This window comes from Chamaea fasciata, unplaced genomic scaffold (genome assembly GCF_029207755.1).
Source record: "Chamaea fasciata isolate MVZ Bird 193981 ecotype frontalis unplaced genomic scaffold, bChaFas1.0.hap1 SCAF_12, whole genome shotgun sequence".
In the NCBI taxonomy this organism is placed as follows: Eukaryota; Metazoa; Chordata; class Aves; order Passeriformes; family Sylviidae; genus Chamaea; species Chamaea fasciata.
Genome location: NW_027094097.1, coordinates 6315663 through 6335992, shown reverse-complemented (window position 1 = coordinate 6335992; position 20330 = coordinate 6315663). Strand labels below are relative to the sequence as shown.

General features: G+C 38.1%; 1 protein-coding gene across 2 annotated transcripts in view; it reads right to left on the bottom strand.

Moving 5' to 3' along the window:
* FTO (FTO alpha-ketoglutarate dependent dioxygenase) overlaps positions 1-20330 on the bottom strand; it is a 222274-nt gene that overhangs the window by 150897 nt on the left and 51047 nt on the right. For both annotated transcript variants that reach the window (XM_066194284.1, XM_066194285.1), the window contains 4 exons: positions 19122-19265; positions 13017-13096; positions 12546-12683; positions 6729-6848 (listed from right to left, as the gene is read on the bottom strand). In XM_066194284.1, the coding sequence (XP_066050381.1) occupies positions 6729-6848; positions 12546-12683; positions 13017-13096; positions 19122-19265 (482 nt within the window). The remainder of the gene's footprint in view (positions 1-6728; positions 6849-12545; positions 12684-13016; positions 13097-19121; positions 19266-20330) is intronic.

Sequence of the window (20330 nt, the reverse complement as noted above, 5' to 3'; positions counted from 1 at the left end):
GTACCAATGAAGCAACTGCAGCTTTTCAGAAGACGTCACCTCCTTCGCCTACCAAAGCCATTTGGAAAGTAAAGCAGCTGTGTTCTATTTTATAGTGGTTACAGACCCACCAAAATACAATAGCAATAAAACCACAATTAGCAACACTAGCTGTATTGAAAAAAATACAGCAATGTAGATGGTGACATTTTAGTCATACTGCCATTCGCTTTCACTTTCATTCAAAATCACAACTTACCCCAGCTTATAACAATCACAGTACAAATTATTCCTGCCAAACCACTGTAATTCACAGTTTTAACACCAAACCAAATCCTTTCTTTCTGTGTAGCATGTCCATAAACATATAGACACAAATACAAATCCAAAAGCTCTGAATATGATCACTGCTAAGATTGAATAAATAAGAACAAGAAATAATTTTATATATTGTTAATAATTAATCAATTTCTATATAGCATATATATATATATATAAATACAGATTAATTTCGTTTCAAGAAATACTATTCCCAGTCTTCAAATACAGTCCTTTATTAAGTTTTTCTACTAGGAATTAGATTTCTGAGAACATTAAAGCATATAATAGAATCGTCTGGGTTGGAAAGCACCTTAAATACAATTTAGTTCCAACCTCCCCTGCCATGGGCAGGGACACCTTCCACAATCCCAGGCTGCTCCAAGCCCTGTCCAACTTGGCCCTGAACACTTCCAGGGATGGGGCAGCCAAAGCTTCTCTGAGCAACCTGTGCCAGGGCCTTGACAGCCTCACAGTAAACAATTTCTTCCTAACATCCAAACAAAACCTGCCTTCCAACAGTTTAAAACCATTCCCCCTCATTCTGTCACTCCATGCCCCTGTGAAAGACTTTGCAAAGAACAGTGAGACTGATAAAACAATAGCTCAGTGCTACAACATCATTATTTCCGCAGCAAATAATAAGCCTCAATAAACACGCTATTGATACAAAGATCTTCTGTTATTCTAGTGCGTACCCGTCATTTTGGGAGAACAAATTTGATCTCTGCTGACTGTGGTTTGTGCATTTATGCCTTGAACACTAGCACAGAGCTCATCGCATTTTACATGCAAGTGCAGGTATTTAGAACACACAAGTGTATACACCCAAGAGTATAAAAATAGTGAGGATCACAGAAAGAAGCCCTGCTACAGTAAGAATAAAGCACTAGACAACCGAATTCTAGTTATCCCAACCTGCAGCTCACCAAGATCCAGCTGTGTGCACAAGAACACCTACAAATGTCAAACTGGTAACTCAGGTGCAAACCCACCTGGAGGGGAAGGCAGAGGCAGGACCACGCCACGGGCACAGCTACACACCCCACCCATGGTGCTCCCGCCGGGGCCATCAGAAACGCACCTCCCCGCTGTCCCCCAGGACAGAAATGGTCCTCAGCTTCTCCTGGATTATGCCAGGGTACATGACCACCTTAATGCTGCCGGTGTGATCTTCCCAGAATGCTGTCGGGGTGGGCAGGCTGCCCTTTGAACAATTCCAGTTTATAACAGAAATGTTACCGCGGCTCATATCAACGCAGCTCAGATCTCAACCAGCTCACGTAAGGGTTAAAAATAGAAAGTGCTATCCACTGGTTTGCTCTGATGTTCCTGTAGATATTGTCACTGGATGTATCCTCAGAAGAATTCTATTCAACACCTCTGTCTTTAAGTACAAAGCTGTAGGCTGTAGCAGCTTTAGGAAACATAAGTATCCTTTTTTCTGCTGCACAGTATCTGTGTGTGAAATTCTCTAAAGGGGTTTAAGTATTTACCCTGAACACTATCAGACAGTTTCTAAAATTTTCCTTATCCTGTTGCAGAAACACTTCAAAGAGAATCATAAACACAGTCTTTTGTGCTTTCAGCACACATGTTGTTTTGGAAGCTTAAGTCTGAATTCCCTCAGAATTGTAAATAATTTTTTTCCTCAAAGATGTGCAATACAATTTTACCTTTTTTTTTTTTTTTTTCGTTTTACAGTTTCATTGTGATTCTACTACAGACAATGCTAAATCCTTTCTCCCATTTCTGACAGCTAAAAATATTGGGGTCAAAGAAATTACTGCCAGAAAAAGGAAAAAAAAAAAAAAAAGAAGAAAGAAAACTAAGTCTTCAGGATCAGGTTTTGTTGTTGTTGTTTAAGATAAAAGATACACTTCCAGAAACATCTGACTTCCACTGTACATAAAATATAATCTGCCAAAAATACATTTATTTAAAGGCTCTGGCCTAAACAGATAGGGAGAGCCCCAAAAGACAATAAATATGGGTAAAATTTGGGTCTTTGAGCTGCCATGTTGTACCTACATTTCACAGCTCATTAGGCAAATCCGATCACCCATCGCCACATGGCCCTCCAATAATGTGTGACACTGCAATATCTGAGCACAACGGGAAAACCAGAGGAGAAATGAAAATAATACCTCAGAGTTCCTGGAATTTTGGCTGACAAGGTCAAACCAATTCAAGTGTCAGTTAAGTTGCTATGCAATTTCTGAAAGAAGCTAAACAACCAATCAGCCTGTTTGTGATCCCATTATCTATTTTTTTTTTTAAATAATCGGTTAGTTGTTTAAAGTGCCAAAGTCTACAAACGCTAGGAAAATTCCTTGTAAAAGCAATTTTTTTTCTTAGAGCTTTTCACGGTTATCCGGGAACTGAAATGCTCTTGATTTAAATACATATTTAAACCCTTGCTTTAATTTGGGGGGAAAAAAAAGAAAAAAAAAAAGGCTCTGGGCTGAGATTTTGTAGCTCAAGTTTCAGCGTAGACTCAATTCTAACTGTCAAGCTGTAAGCCCCTGACAATAGTGGCTTATAGCTGAAACTATGACATACTTCATATATAGCAATTGGAGCAAATAATGGAACAGACCTCAAAAAGGAAAGAAAAATAATTTTACAATAAAATGGTCTTGCTCTCTGATTTCCATTCAGTTATGTAAACTGACAAAAAGCCTCTTATTAAAAATAACAGTAAAAACGAGACTAAAGATAGTTTTAAAGAAGTTTTACAAATCAAGATGAAAGTTGTGCAGGAAGATACCAGTCTGCATGAAATGCCACTTCGACCATTCTACTTACACCAAGTGTGCAAGCTTCTGCTTTTGCACTACTACAAATTAAAAGGTGTGCTGCATTTCATGATCATCAGCTCTGCTTTAAGACACCAAAAAATGAAACAAATGGTGTAACTACTACTTGTGTTTCAGTTATCCCATTACGAAATTACTTCCTCAAGATCTATGTTTCATTCCTTTAAGTAGCCCCTTCTCTGCAGGCAAACAGTTGTGCTGTTAAATGTAACTCCAAGTCACTCATACTTTTCTCTGCATTTCAGTTCCACACTTTCTTTTGTCTGGCCAAATTCCTGCTGAAATAGGTGGGATTAAATGGAGCCTAGGCTACCTAACATAATTATATATGTTGTGCTTTTATAATGCAATGAAATTGATACATTTTAATAATGCCAGTCTTGGCTCTTTCCCACTGAAGTCAATAAAGGTTATTAAGGCCAACTGCCATATAAATACATTGCTACATTGCTAAATGGACTGTCAAAGCAGGAAATACAATTCACACCATATAGCACTGTAAGCCCCTCCCCGTTTTTTTTTTAAAGACCACTAGATACGTTTAAAAAAGCCTTCAAAAAATTCAACATGCAAGTGTACCCATGTATGTTTACTTTTCATTCCGCAAACAAAAATAATCTCATTGATCAGCATTTTACTTTTCTCATGTGAATCAACCTAAAACAAAATCGCCAAAAAAAGACTGTCAGACTTCTGCAGTTCTAACAGATTTGGTGTGGTGGTTACGGATTTTCTTCGCTAAAATAAATGTCAGATTGCAAGGTTTGCATGATATCAGACCCTGAGAGACAAATTGTCTCTCCACTGAATCTCAGAACAGCTACAGCAAGACTTGCTCACATCACATGAGATTTCAGCTTTTCAGACTTCTCTTTACCCAGAAAGCAAAGCCTGTACGGTCTTTTTTCAAATGGTAACTCTCCCTTTGAATTCTGCAAGCATTTATCCTGATGTTGCAGGCGATAACGTGTTAATCTTGGATGACTTTTAAAAAAAAACCCTCCAACATATGAATAGCCTTCATATTTTCAAGGGAGGGGGAGAAAAAAAGGAAGATTGGTTAAACTGCTTCGGATTTAATGGCTCATAAATTCATGAGGTAATATTGTGGGAAATGTGATGTTTTATCAGAATGTCATTCAAATGAAAGGTTTAACATTTACATCACAAGAGTGAGCTCTAAGTAAAACTATCCTCAGGGAAAGAAATGCCAGGAATAAACATTATGATAAAATTGTGTGCTTGCTATAATGCACAAAAATATTAAATAAAGCCCAGAGCTCTGAAGACACTGGGCTAAACTTCCTGCAATATCATACTCTGCTGTGATAGAAGCGCAATTACAATTAGCAGAATCTGAGATAACTGTTGAAATTTTCTTTTCTCTTTTATAGCTGTTTTATTAAACATGGGGAAAACCTAAAAAAACACACAGAAGGTCCCCGACACTGACTTTTGCATCACTCTAGACATGTGTATAAAAAAACCAAGTCAACAGTTGTTTGGCTCGCACACAAAGGAAAAACACATTGCTTAAATATTTTCTTTTAAGAAATAATTCCTTTTAAGCAGCAAAATTCTTCCAAAACAAGACCACCATTTTTACTTTTAGCATTTTACATTACTCGCTCTCTGTCTCTATTTTTTTTTTTTTTTTTTTTTTTTTTAAGGAATCATCCAGCGAAAATTATAAATTTGTAAGGAAAAAATAACCAAAACAACCCATCGACCGCAGGCTACTGGGTATCTTCAAAAATACCCTCTTGATTTAGCTTAGCTGCGGAAGCTAAGCATGCACCAAAACGCTGCACTTTTTTTACGTTAAATTGCCGCCGAATTTGTTAACCCGCAATTGATTTCCTGTGTTGTGGAATCTCGGAGATCAGGGCTAACTCGGAGCCACGGGGAGAACTCGGGACGCGGACGCCGCACCGCCACGGGCGCCCAGCGAGGGAACTGCGGCTCAACATTGCCCCCTGGCGGCCGCTGCCGGCGCCGCAGCCCAAAACGACAACTCCGGCCCCGAAAACAGCCCGGCCACCAAAATTCACCTAGAGAGAGACTCGGCAAAACAGCCATTCCCAATTAACATTCTCCTCTGTCTCCTCCAATAGCTGCGATTAATTGTGATTAATATGTTATAAGTCATAAAACATTAAAGCAATTCTTAAAATATAAATTAGAAGCAGCTTCTGTCTTGGCCCAAGCTTGGGTTCGCTGATAAATATCATCCCGAGGCCTGTTGAAAGGAGATACACTGACGCCACCATGTTTCTAATTGGAGACACATGGCAATGTCACACCAATTGCAGAAAACCTAACCCTTGAGAGCTCCAGAGTTTGCTGGATTTCCATGTTTTCAACACACAATGGATATAAAATATCAAACATTCTTGTCTCTACCTCATCTAAGCCTGCGTTACAAGAGAGTAAGTTGTCATTTGAAAGAAAAACAAACCAAAAGATTTTTTTTTTTAATTATAAGGGTCATTCAAGAATGTGAGCACGTAAGAACACAAAAATGAGGGGAAAAAAGCCCAAACACACAAGCAGATTTTCTATCCCTTTGTAGGAAAATTCAGTGTTCACTGATTTCTTGTGGCAACTGATTCCGCAGTAGAAATGTCCACTTTTCCAAGTCTGAAACCAGCCACTGCTGGGGAAGCTCACAATGTGCTTGTGCAGCTGAGTCTCAACATTTCCTGTTGACTCCAGAGCACGTTCTTGTTGCATCACATCTCCAGAGCCCCCAACACCCCCCTGATACAAATCGTACTCAGCACCCCCAGCTACAGTACAAACTCTTCCAAGCCAGCACAGGCAAAGTGAGGCTAATTTATGCTGTGGCCAGCAGAAATGACCAAGAAGCAGCTTCTGCTGCAGACAGATGGAGAGGAGAACAACGGGTTTGCCAGCACAGCCCCTTGTGAGTGCAAACCCAGGAACAGGCACGCTGGCGACTGCTCTCAAAGTTCCACAGCACGGGCTCTCACCTGAGGCGCTACATGGACAGCAGCAGCAACAGGATAACAGTGTTTGGCACTGAATCCCTTTTTCAGGGAATGCACAATGTACTTTGAAGCACCCAGAAATCATGATCACATTTACTCTTGAAATAATCCCCTCTTGCAGGTTCTGGCTAGGGTCTAAGTGTGCAGGTGGACCACAGACAGTTGTACTTCCAGGTCACCAATTTTGTTCCCAGCTTTCCTCAGACACATGCACCACTGTTGACACGAGCAAAGTCGTCTGTCTGGGTGTTGTACAAAAAAGTTGACAACACACAGCATTTGTGTGGTATAATATACGGCTGTCATCTTGTGAGGCTCGAAAAGGCTCATACGAGGCTTTTATGACGCTTTCAAACTTTAAAAACAAGAAAAGTCAAGAACTAACTAAAATCCTGGGGGTTTGGATCTGATTTTGCTGACATTTTTTCTGGCTACTGGGGGATAAAAGTAAGAGGAGACACTGAAAGGCTGACATTGATTCTGCTTCTCATATGTTCTGAATAAACTTTAAAACCCATTACTACAGTACAATTAAAAACACAATCGTGAGTGCTCTCAGAATTAGGCCGTAGAGGCTTTAGACTTTAAAACTCGTACTTACCATAATCTCCAGTTTTCTCCAAAATTCTTCCAGTTTAGCCATAGGCTTAAGCCACCAATCAGTGCACTTCAAATACCTCTTGCCTTGGAACCAAAACTGCCTAAGCCACTCAAATTCAACCTGCAAGATGAAAACATATGGCACCATAAACACCCACAGTCCTTATCCGGAGCAGGAATGGGGTCATGCAAGAATCCAGCTATACCTGAACAGTCCCACAGAAAAGGAGAAAGTTACCAAAGCAGGCCATTCCTAAACACACCCTTACACCCAGCTGTTTATTTCTATTCCACATCCATCTGTGACCTGAGCTAGTCTCTTCAAACCCCAAGAGTTGCAAAATTCAACTGTCTTTTTTTCCCCCTTTTTACATGGTGTACATGTACAGCAAACACAAAAGAATTCCTGACAAATATGCACCAACTCTGGCTTATTTTGATTAACACTGTGGGTTTCAAACTGTTTCAGTCACAGAAGATTGAAAAAAAAACAACTTGCAGTAATAACACTGCTAGAGTGCAGCCCAGTTGCTGTGGAATGAGAAGCTGGCCCACAAGGAATCACAGCCTCTCGTCCTCCACCAGACAGCCCAGTTACCAGAGATGCTGCTTTTCTTTAAGAGTAATCCATAGTTCTGGTGCTTAGAATTCCATTATTTATCTTTGTTGTGGTAGTTATGTTTCACACCGAGTTAAAAGCAGCTTTAATCATCATTTGTACCACAAAGAAGATTTGTTTATCCCTGCTCAACTCTGAAGATGTAACAAAGACAACTCACCAAGGTGAAAGAATAAAGAAAACAGCCCAAAGCTGTCACCTAACACTCCCTCTCCTGCAAGAGAAAACTGAACAGCTACAGAAATCTGAAAGTGGTCCATTAACTAAAGGTTTGGACAAGACATTAAAGATCACAATTTAAAAAACCTTAAATTTTCAGTATATAGAAAGAATACTAAAGCAAATTTATTAGTAAAATATAACATGGTTAGTGGGCAGACACAGATCTTAAAATGTTTTTAAAACATCCTGACTGCTAGCCAATGACTTTTTAGCACAGAAGTTTAAGAACTTTTTTTCTCTCTTCACTTCTTTTTCAGTTTCTTGGCCTCTACCACGTGATGTCTGGCAAACAGGTTCCATGAAATTAATCATGGGGTCATTAATCAATGAAAAAAATTTTTATTAAAATCAATGTTAAAATATGACTCCTCATAGATCTATTTCAGTCAATTTGATTTTTACCTAGTCATATTGATTTGTTGCAATAATCTATATAACTTCACTCTAATTGCTCTGGCATATTGGCCAGAATTTAAATGTATCTTGATCTCATACAGAATATTTATAATTTGACACAAAAGAGTCACTTTTTAGGTCTAAGATAAAGTATAGCAACAAGCTAATTCATTTTCTGCAGAATTAGCTGGTCTCATCAGAGGTCAGTGTGTAATTGCAACAAGAGGCTGTTTAATGATGTGGACTGCCATCTCACACAGCTATCAAACTCTGCTCTGCATTCATCTCACAGCATCTCTGCTTAGCTCTAACCTGGGTTAATAAATTGGGGTTGGGGAGAAAAACAGTATTTAACCCTCCAAGGTGGCCACCAAGCTGTTTGACAAGTGTCTGCTCTGAACTATGACCTCTGAACAGATAACTGTTGATTCTGAGAAAGAAAATTATCTTGATGAAGCCAGGGTGACATGATTTCTCTTCTGTAATAACTTTTTTCTGTAGCAGGAACTCACTCCTCTTGGCTTGTCTCCTTCCATGCACAGGAGAAGTTGTACAAGTAAAAAAACCTCAACACTAAATACTGGAGAGACACAGAAAGCTCATTTCTAGCCCTAGTGGAATGGAAGTTAGAGAACATTCATCTTCTGAGACAAAACTCTCAGTTTAGCAGCTCACGTTAAGGATTTTGTCAGAGAGTTTTAATTTGGAGGCTCCCACACATGAGAAGTAACTTCAGTTATCGTTAGAAAGTATTTTACATGACTGAAGAGGACACAGCTTAAATATATTTACACATAAAAATATATAGGCTGAGTGTCTGAGGAATAATTTTAATCTTTTAACTGATTTTCATTTATGACTTACATCTGTGCAAGTAAGCTCAGAATCAGGCTTCATATGTCTAATCTCAACAAATTTTCAAGCTGTCCTTTAAGCAATGATTAAAGGCCAATTTTAGGTTATTGTCAATACTGGGTAGTAAAAGGCCAACAGTAGCATTTGACATTTTGTGAGGCAATGCTCCTCAGTCAATTATTTAAAAGTACTGGTTATTAAATGCCACACATGTAGGTGATCTATATTTTCTCTCTGCCATACTAGGCAGCCACCAACCATGCTGCCAGCTCACTGTAATGTGCTAAATATATTAACCTTCCTTTGGCTGCCTACACCTCTCCCTTTCTCATCCGTGACCTCAGTGTCTAACTCCACACCCCTTCAGCTCAGCTAGCCCAGGTTTTCTACCTCCCTGTGCATTCTCCAAGCTCAATTTATCTACTGCTGCCATAAAACCAGGTTTGCTCTAGGCAAAAGTGACTGTACCTCACAAGCAACAGGGCAACCAACTCAGTGTCTAGTTTTAATCATGGTAACCAGGATCTGATTATCACTGCTGAGCAAACACCCTGACGTGAACAAACCCCTGCCTCCCAAACTTAAGTACTTAGTTTGAAACCTGCCATACTTTCAACACAATCTCATCACACTAAGAAGACTTCCTCTGGTGGTTTACTACACTGAGGACATCCGAATATTTGGTGCTGGCAAATACAGAAGCCTTGAAAATATCTCACATCAACATGAACTATTAGCAGATTTCGCATTAGTCAGAGCAAGAAAAATTTTCTTTGAAATGTGAAGAATAGGCTGGTGAAGATCTTTTCTGAAGATTTTATTTTTATGTGTATGAGCATTTACATGATCTGTCCAGCAGTATTTAGTTCCTTTAAAAAGAATTTAATTGCCAGTGGTTTTCCCCAGGCGGCCTGTAGCTGTGTTTGAGATGTATTCAGCAGCTGCATAAGTTTAGGAAAGCCAAGCAGGAGGAAAGTAGTAGTAGGAGCAAGAGGTTCCCATTCAGAGAATTGTGCAAGATCATTTCTTTTGGGATAAATTATTCCCGACCAAACAACAATCTGATTGTGACTGTGTGCGAGCTGTCAGGCTATTGTGCTCCACACCTGGCAGGTAACTACATCTGTTCACCCTGCTACACCCCTGCCACTGAAGTATTTGTTCAGACTGCAAGGCCATCAGCTACGCAGACAAACTGCACGTGAATACTCTTAATTAAGGTTATCCTTACTTAAAACTACAAAGCACACACTGGGAGCGAAGTGACACACATCTAACACACAGCACATACCTTGCAATTACTCAGATATTCCTTTGAAGGCTGTTGTAGTGAGGGAGACCATGACAACAAAGCTAGGTTTAAAGAAATATTAAACTTCCACCTGGCTGCCCACTAGAGATGCTAAAATCCTCCTCAGGTTAGCATCTCACTTTTTCAGCAGGAATACCTCTGTCAAGAAAAGGCCCTGACAAATGAACTCTGGGAAATCTAACATCAAGTAAGGACACCCCCCAGATACTCTTTCAGAGATTTCTCTGCCCACCACAAAACTGGAAAAAAATGAAGTCTCCACCTATGCTTCAGATCCTCAGTTCAAACACACTTTATCAGCACAGCAAGTCAATTTTCCTGCCCGGGAGTACAAAAGTGAAGGCACAGAATCATTCCTCATTCTTTCAGACCCACTCTTAGGCTTCTTCCCTCGAGCAGACACAGATAATTCATCCAGGCCTCATTTGGCAGAGCAGTTAATTTCAGCACAGACTGAGAATCTGCTAAACTAGTATATTTTAGCTTGGTCCTGTGATGGTTCTGTTCTGGTTAATGTTCTCTGATGATTGCTTTGGAGGTAGCAGCAAGGGGGTAAAAAGAAGGAACCCGTAGCATTTCAGGAAGATAAAGAACCAAGAAGAATGGTTGCATCTAGTTATAAGAGTTAAAACTGAAGAACTTCAGTTATGACAATATTTTAAAATAAAATACAATATCATCAACTCTATATACTATCTCATTTCAAACTCATGGTCTTTGGTTCAGAGAAAGAGGGAAAAAGAAATCACAAGGAGCTTTAGGAATAGCACAGAAAGCTGTACATCAGAAATACACAGGCAAAATTGGGAAACTGGGTGGCAGTTCTTCATTAATCCTATGGAGATTTGGATTTTAGAGCTATTTTGATTTTTCATTAAAAATTGCTAACTAGGAAAGTGAAATGAAAGGCTCATTTTCATCAGTAAGCAGTTTGATTAAAGAAACAAAACAGTCTCTTGTTCTCCCACCTGCCTGGTAAAGTTTGAACCTAAAACCTGTATTAGTGCCTAAAAAGACAAAGATTTATTATACAGGAAAGTGGAAAGCTTTTATATGCAAGAAAAGTTGCATTAGCTTCAAAGGTCTTTGTATTTTCAGCTCAGTGATGTTTGTAAAAGAAATAGGCATTTACCACAGAGACAAGCCTCTCGAAGTTGTGTCTACTTGTGCAGCAATAAATAAAATTAAAGTAGCACTCTAGTAGCAAGTGAAGATTTGACCTTGGGATAAAAAATTAAGGAAAAAAAAAACAAACGAAAAGGATAGTAAAATAGGTGGATGGGTAGTCTCTTTACAAATTAAATACAGATCCAGTGTGTCTGCTAAGTGCACAATATGTACAAGTTAAACAAGGATTGCTGTTACAGTATTTCCCATATGTGTAACAGGAAACATCTCTGTATGTCACATTGCAAAATTATTCAGGTGACTGCAAACACCAGGGGCTACTCTCTCACCTGATGTAAACAGCACACGGCTTTGATGTTAAAGGACCCGTGCAAATTTACACCAGCTGGGCCTGTGGCCCTTGCTGTGCAAACCACATATGCGTGTAGTTTTATGGACTGAGCCTGATTAATGTTTTGTAAACCCCTGCATGCATCAGACTTCTTTAAATTGCCCTAGGAGCTGTTTTGGTAAAAGTCAAGGGCGCAAATCTTTTGCCAACACTATGCTCCATGTTGCTAACTGTAAACACAATACAGATAAAAATGCATTCTACGAAGTTTTAGTAGCACTACACAATATTATATTCCTCAGCAGACAGCAATTTAAACATTTCACACGAATTCTAATTTGAGTGCAAATGACCAGTGCAGAGCTTCTAATTTATCTTAGTAGAAGTACAGCACAGCTCCAAGCAAGAAAGCACTGCCAGCCCCAGTGGAATCCTGTTAAAGTGCATGAATACATTGCATCTTTTGTAGCACTAAATGACCTGCTTAAATATGTTCCTCACAATTATTTCCACTGTATTTTCTTTAGAACATAGTTTAGAGCCCACACTCACAATTGTGCCACCCATGGCATTACACAAAAACCTGGTTCAACAGAAACCAGGGAGGAGGAATAACTGAAAAAATTTACCTGCTACCTCCCCTCTAATCCTCCAATCCCTGCTCTCTCTTCCTTTCTGCTAGAGAAGGGCTAGAGTAGTCTGTTTGACCACCACACTGTCAGTTCTGGTGTAGGATTTTGTGAAACTTCTCTTACTTTACCAGCAGAGGGATCTTAAGAAGGAAAAATGAAAACTTCCACTATAATCCCAATTAGCGTACCCATAAAAGCCACACTGCAAACTTGTACAAAGCAATGCCTTGTGAGCAGCTGAACACACTTAATTGCCACTAACTCCATGAGGAGACTGCACTGCTCAGATCTGGCTGAAGTATTTTCAGTGCAGATCATCTCACCTCATTATGTATTTCTTCTACTTGCTTCACCACGGCAGCTTCCAGTGATTTCAAAGACATTGAATCAGAATCAGTCTGTAAATTCTGGAGTGCCAGTTCACACTGTCCAAGTATGTATTCCAATGTTCCTCTTGAAGACTAGAAAGATACAATAAAATATATAAAATAAATATATAGCCACTTCAGAAAATTTCTATTTCTCAACTGTATTTCATCAGCAATCCATGAGGTGTGGTGCAGCACATTCTCAACTCACATCTGATAAGTCTACCTGGGAGTTAAGGCCAACTACCAACACAGAACCAAGTGTACCTCAATCAAAAGTAAACAACAGCAGTTGTTAATGAAAAGACTTTGAGTCAAAAACATAACAGGAACCACAATTCTGATAAGACACCCTGGTGCTGCGTATATGGCACCAGGATATTGGTTTTATGAGGGACCAAACAGTGAAATGTTTTTGATACTTACATCTGCCACCCTGTGAGTTGAGCTGAACCGAGGTGATAAACCAGCCAGAACACAGTGCTGGTGTGTCATATTGAGATCATCTAGAGACAGATTAGAAAACCTTAAGTACAGGGGAAAATTATACTTAATAAAAGTTAATCTGGTTGAACACGAATTAAGTACACTACTTTTCTTGCTTTAATGCTCAGAGAATTCATTCACATTGCTCCAATGTTTTGCAGAGCATAATAACTATTCACTATCCTAGAGTCAGAAATATTTCTACTTACACTGGTTTTCTCCAAGACAATTTAGAAGTGGAATTTTCCCACTACTTATAGGGAAAGTTCAACTAAACAACTTAATTCTTCCGAAGCTGAGGAGAACACTGAGTCTAGACTACTGAGGAGATTAAACAGATGATTAGGAAGTTACAATCTCTTTCCCCAAAATCACTAAAAAAATACTGAAAGTTCTTGAAAAAAATGCTACAAAATAAAAAAAAAGAACTTATGAAAAAACTATAGGGTAACTTACGAAAACACAAATGAGGGTAAATTGCACAGAACCCAGTCTTGCAAGGGCCACAGAACATTATCATCTCTGGACATTGCAATATTTAAATACCGCAATCACTTTCAAGAAGAATTGTGTGAGAAAACAAACCTAAACACTTCCACTACCCCTTTCAGTGCCCATTCTTTGTGGTTGTATGTAGCAAACATAGAAGTGGACTGATTACATTTTGATTTGCACCTTTATTCAAACCCTTGGCAAATCTTTCATTGTAGAGCTCCACCTTGGAATTGCTTCCAACTGTCTCTAATCCTTTATCAATCTCAGAAAGAAGCCTGTAATTTTAATTTAAGAGTTTACAATTAATCTAAAACTCCAATTGTACAAAAACAGTTGAAGCTTCATCGATTGCATGCCTCAATGCATATTTAAAAAAAACATTTGAGGTCTTAAAAGATTGTGGCAAAGATTTTTTTTTTTCCTAAATATATATTAACTGAAAAGAAAAATCACTCTTTGTTAAATTGGCTGTTGTCCATCTGGCACTAAAAGCTTTTATTCAGATACAGAACACTACACCCAGAAGACTATTTTGGTTTTAGAGCCAAACCAAAGCTGTTCCATTCCTTGGTCACCCATGTTGGAAGTACCATAGTGCTCTTGTGGGGTTCAGTAAAAAACAACACTTAAGGAGTCAGCCTCAGTTTTACATGACTAAGCACTGACCCAAGAGGTCTGCAAAACCAAAACAGAGACTCTTCAGGAAAGAATGCAGGCTATTAGTCTCTGTGTGGGACCCCCCTATCAGTAAAACTTCTCAGCGATTTTCCTGTTATTTACAGATAGCAGATCCATTTTGGAATCTGGATGTTGCATATTCAATTTTAAATTGTGGAGGCAAGTCCACATGGCAGATCTGTCTCTCCCAGCACTGTACTGACGTCTAGGGATTTTTGCCTCTTGTTTTCTCAAAATGCATGCCTCCAGCACAGAACCTCAGCACAGTCCTCTCCTCTCCTCCAACCTACTGCCAGTTTCTCCCTTTGCTCTCTGATCCTGTTCTCAGTCCCTGCCCCTGCTCTGTCCACTCTGGGCTTCCTTCTGACCTAGGCTCCACCAGCAGCCCCAAAAGCCCTGTGCTTGCACAGCCTTTGTCAGAAGAACAGACTAATGGATATTTCTGTGCACAAACACTGAAATAACATACATACACTTAATTCTTATTCTACTACTGAACTAATTATCAGTGAGCTGAGGAGCCGAAGCACCTCAAGAGAAACGACTCTACACCCCTGTCACTGCAGACTACAGCAACATCACAAATGAAGGGTAGAAAGATAAGAAACTCTTAGCCAATCCTTAAGGCCCTAAACTTATTACTTGGAGGTAAAGTATTTCCCAGGAAAATACAAATCATAACAAAAAAATGGCTCCCAGAATTACCAACAGGGATTTATGTAGTCTTTTCTATCTTCACTAGTGTTTCTCCTGAACTTTTTAGACAATTCAAGAGGCAAATAAAAGATACAGTGGTGTTTAAAGCACTGACAAAATCTTTGGTATTCTAACCACCACAAATATCTACAAACAAAAGTGAAATAGACTTTTGGTATTAATTTTCTTAACTACCTTTAACAAACAAGAAAACCATGCACAAATAAAACAGAATGGGTTAAAAGTCCAAACACTAAAAAAATAATGGATTTAAAAGAAGTATGTTAGAGTTGTCAAACTTCACGATCAAAGTTTAGTAATGACAAATACATTTCTGGAGTTCTAAGTCTTAATAGTAGGGAATATACCATTTGGATTAAACGTGGACTCAAAAAAAAAAGGGGAGGGGGGGATGAAAAGCTCCAACACATTCAAGATGCTTGAGAGCAAAGAGGGTTCAAGTTAGTTTGTGAAAATAGACGGAGATTAAATATCTAGAAATAGTTTAATGATTCACTATATACATGTGGAAGTGTTTCCATTAAATACTTATCTTTAACCACAATCCAACCTCTGCAATGTGTGCACCCTACTTCTGGTTGGTTATGAAAATAATTTTTGATGCTTCTCAAACTATAATTTTCTGGGGGTGGGGAGTGGTATAAGATTCAAAGTTCATCTTCATGCTGTTTTAAAACCCTAACCTTCAAGAAAGAGTTTGATCTATGGGAAACAGCTGCAGAAAAGTAAATCTGCCTTTGAAAGAGTCCAGAATGTATTTTTGTTAAGCATGTTTTGAAGTCATGGTAGGAAAATTAGTGAAAATTGTAAATCTGCTTGCAAATCTGGTCATGTCTAACTCAAAGATTAGGGGAAAAATTCCAATTTAATAGTAGGACCATGACAAGCCTAGTTAAGCATGCTCTAGGACAGAGCAGATGGGGCCCTTTGCTCACCTCCACGCGTTTTGGATTTATTGCATGCACCCAACACGTTTCGTATTAGACACCCCTTGACTGTGTACTTGAGACAGCAGGGTTCAGGGTGCACTTCCTCTGCAGACCAATATATTATTCTAAATTGAGCTAAAGTGTTTCCGTTTCATGAGTGATATAAAGTTTAGATTTGAATCTTTAGGCAGCAGACTTGCAGCCATTCACCAGACCTTTTTCTTCATATTAAGAAAAGCCTAAAAACTTATTTTTAAAAGTCTGTATTAGTTCAAGTAAATTTGATGTTTAGATGGTTTTGCTTAAAAATATATATTTTTATTATTGTAATAGCTTACAAGAAGAATGGATGTGATCATCTTATGTTTAGTATTAACATACATCTAAATTACGGCTCATGATTTCATCTGAAGAGGGCTGCTGAGAAGGAAGATGTAAATTTAAATTGTAAGACATTTTACTAAATTCTCCCCAGAATAACAAAAAACATTTATAAAGCCAATGAAGAGAGGAACAGAAACATTATTAAATGTCTACTAGAAATACTAAAAAGAAAAAAAAAAGGGTTTTTTTAAATTACTTTGCTCTACTCATTGATCTTGATTTACAAGTTACTGTAATTGCACATTACTGTAAGAAATATCCAGTTACCACACTTTCTTCTATAGATTTGTGTGTATGTAGCACAGGAAATACTAGTGATATTACAGCTACAGGAATTGATAGGACCTAACTTTTAAATTATAAGCAACATATTGAATGTGATGTTTCAGCATTTTCAACATTCATATAAAGCAGTAACACTACACCACTCCAACAGCTGGAAGAACAGACCTACAGAGTGGCTGAGTTTTGTGCTAGGGTGGATGAGTCAGTGGTGGCCACAACCAGTCCTCCCAGTCCTATCAACGACTGTCTGTACAGGGACCACCATCAGCTGCAGGACTCTTCCAGATTCTGTTTTCTAGATGTCTTGCATTCTGCCACTGCTTTTAACATAATGCCAGTAAGAGGACTCTGCTAACTGAAATGAGGTTCTGGAATATAGCATGTAAAAAAGCATTCGACAAATTATTTTTTATTATTATTATTATTATTGTTATTATTATTATTGCCAAGTTTCTTTTTTTACAAAGTTTTCATATTTTGTCTTTTAGATGACATCCTCAAGATGCCCCCTCTTAAAAATTAGTGCAAAAAATCTGAACAGTAAAAAATGCACTAAAACTACACGTTTCCTTATATTGTCTTTCACCCCAAGTCAAAATGATAAAGGCAGTTCTGCTACACAAAGAAACCTAATAAAAGGGTCATTTTCATAATACTCTCTATGACTATTTAGAAGAGTAATTTTTTTCCAAGTAATTGAAAAGAAATATAAAGACCATGGAAATGCAGAAGAGATTAAAAAAACACCTGGCCTACAGAGCTCAAATCTGTAGCTCTTCAAAAGTATTAATATGAAAGTGATTTGCACATCATCTTCAAAAGAATGTTTAATATATCCTTTGTTTCCATCTAAACATGCTCATGATGTTACTCATTAAATAAACTAACTTTCTGATCTACTCTTCATATAGATTCTCTGAAAATACTTTAGTTACTATATAAATTCCACTAGGGAATAAAAAACACCCTTATGATCTGGTAACTCAATCAACTACAATCTAGAGTATTTTGCAATAAAATACTAAAGTTAGTCCCCTTCTTTTATTAAATACCTTCTGAATCTGTTGGCCAGCATTGCTCTATATGCTCAAAGTTTCCAGTCAGCAAGGATTAGATAAGAAGTTTACTTGATGCCCTAACTGCTATTGCACAAAAATAGATTATAATAACCTTTCTAGGAATGTTCAGCTGCCACTTAAACTTCATTCTCACTATCCCTCTTTCCCTTTAGGCTTCTACTTTATACCTTACAAAAAAAAAAGGAGGCACATCCAGACCACTGTGCCAAAGGATCTCACATCTTAACACCTGATCTTTCCATGTCTGAATATACTTCAGAGGACAATTAGACCATTACTTTTACGCAACAATTCCCTGATGACAGTGCAGAAGATCTGATAACTAAGAACAAGGAATGGTACACGGTTTTTATGACGGCTCATAAAGGCATTGTTTTTAGTATATAAACTGTGAAAGGTAAAGTTCAAAAGACTGTTCTGCCCATAAAGTTGGGAGTGAGACAATTCATTCTAGGGACATTCCATGGAATATGCCTTCCAAGCCAGAATCACAAAAGCAGGGTGCTCTGCAAGTGCTCTCAGTCTTCAAAGACGATGTCTGACAAGCCAAGACACTATACAGGCCAACATGATGTTGTCAGAAGCCTTGTTCGTTTTTGTGTGATTTATAACGAAATTTATTTCAACAAAAAATTATAACCAAGAAAAGCAGAATCCAAAGGGAAAGCAACAGATTTTGTGCCAACAAACCTTAGCAACAGTTCTCGCCTCGTTTCTCTCAATGGATAAACCTTAGCCCACGAGCTCAGCTGCTCAAGCAAATTAACTCAATTTAATTTTCTTTTTTTAATCCTCTACGCTTGAGACATTGAGACTCATTCTTGGAGTAAGACAGCTGTGTTCATTATGATCTTAGTATAATCCCACTACTAGAAAACAGCATGTTTGAATACAGACATAGTAGCAAAAGAAGAGAAGTGTCTGTGCAAAATAGGTGAGGTGACTAATAAAATATCCACAGATTGGCATAATGATTGAAACCTCAAGGAACACGGTACCAGAAAACTTTAGGACATTCATTCACATCTTACATAATAGAGGTGTCACTTGATAAGCCAAGCTGAAGAACAGAAACTCATTTGTTGAACATAAGGGATGCCCAGAAAAACTGCGTTAAGAATACAAAAAGAATCTAGAAACACAAGGATGGGACAGATACAGCATAACTTCTGGCAAAATCTGGGGAAATTCTAGTTCTGGCCTGAAGCCTAACTCAGACTAGTAATTCTGACTGCACGACAGACAGAAAAGATGAAAAAAGACTATCTCTTTCTTAGCTGTAAAGTGAAAGAAATATTAGGAAAAAAAGTTCCCCAAAACACTCAGGAAGTAGGCAGAGGAGGAGGAATTTACTATATATTCCAGACAGTAAATAAGAAAAGTCCTAACTGTAAGGGAGGTATGATAACTTATTTTAAGATAGGATAATTTTCTCTATTTTCAACAGAAAGTTCAACTTCTTAGTCCTTGAAAATTACCAAGCATCAAGTAGATGTCTCCTTGGTGAAGTGGTACTGCCAACCCAGGTGTCTCTATGTCCCATGCTACCTTCAAGCCTACGTGCCAAACAGCTGGATCTCTTCCCTTCAGTTCTTGTTCATGGCTTTCTTGTACGGCTGAATCTTGAGAGAGAGAAAGAGACCACAAAAATGAGGAAACAGGTAAGAATCATAAACACAAAATCTGGTTTAGACTTAAAGATATCCCATATTGGTACAATCTTAATAGGCCTAAAGATTCCATAGTCTCCATTTGCTATAATCATCATCTCCAAATTCAAAAATGTGCACTATGTAAAAAAGAAAAAAAAACCCCATATGAGATCAAATTTTTTCTGTAACTAACTTTCCCAAGATGAAAACTTTAAGTTAACTACCAAGTGAAGGCTGATCAAGTGTAGGCTTGTAATGGACTCAAAGTTTTCTGAAATTCTTAAGCACATGTAAGGGGAGTTTCAGTTAAGCATCACTACATTTTTTTCATTACTAAAACTACAAGCATGGAAGAAAAAAATCAAAAAATGCCGCAACACTGATATAACAGTAGATAACTTCTGAAAGAATTTCAAGTCATAAACTGCCAAAGCATTTCAGGAACAATTTATTTTTGTTTATGTACTCACAATTTCACCAAATCATAAACTGGGGAAAAGTAAGGTGAAATAATGGTTACAAAACACAGTCTAGACCAACAGAGCAAATCTTGGAACCATCTCTGTCATTCTTTTCTCAAAATTACTAGTCAAACACGCTAGATAACATGTGCAAGAGCCAATGAAGCTTCAATACATTTGTCACAACACTTTTCTTATCATTATGCAACATGAACGTGTTGAGCTTGGGGAAAAAATAATCCACTGCATAGAAATAGTATTTAGAGCTTAATCCCTCAGAACTATTTTCATAAGCTTACTTCACTGCAGTATAAATTGAAAGATACAGTCAGCATTTATAACAAGGTATTTGGAAGCTATGGTGTAACAGTTTTACAGCTTAAGTAACAGTGCATTTTGACAGAGGAGGGATGAAGTTTTAATAAGTAGTTGGCACAGAACAACAGTGAACACTTAGAAATTAACTATGCACCATGCCCAATTCTTGCTTACAACTTAGTAACTGTGTCCATTTCACTGTCCACTTACCTTTGTCTTAATTTAATTCTATAAGAAAAATATTAAAGATGCATGG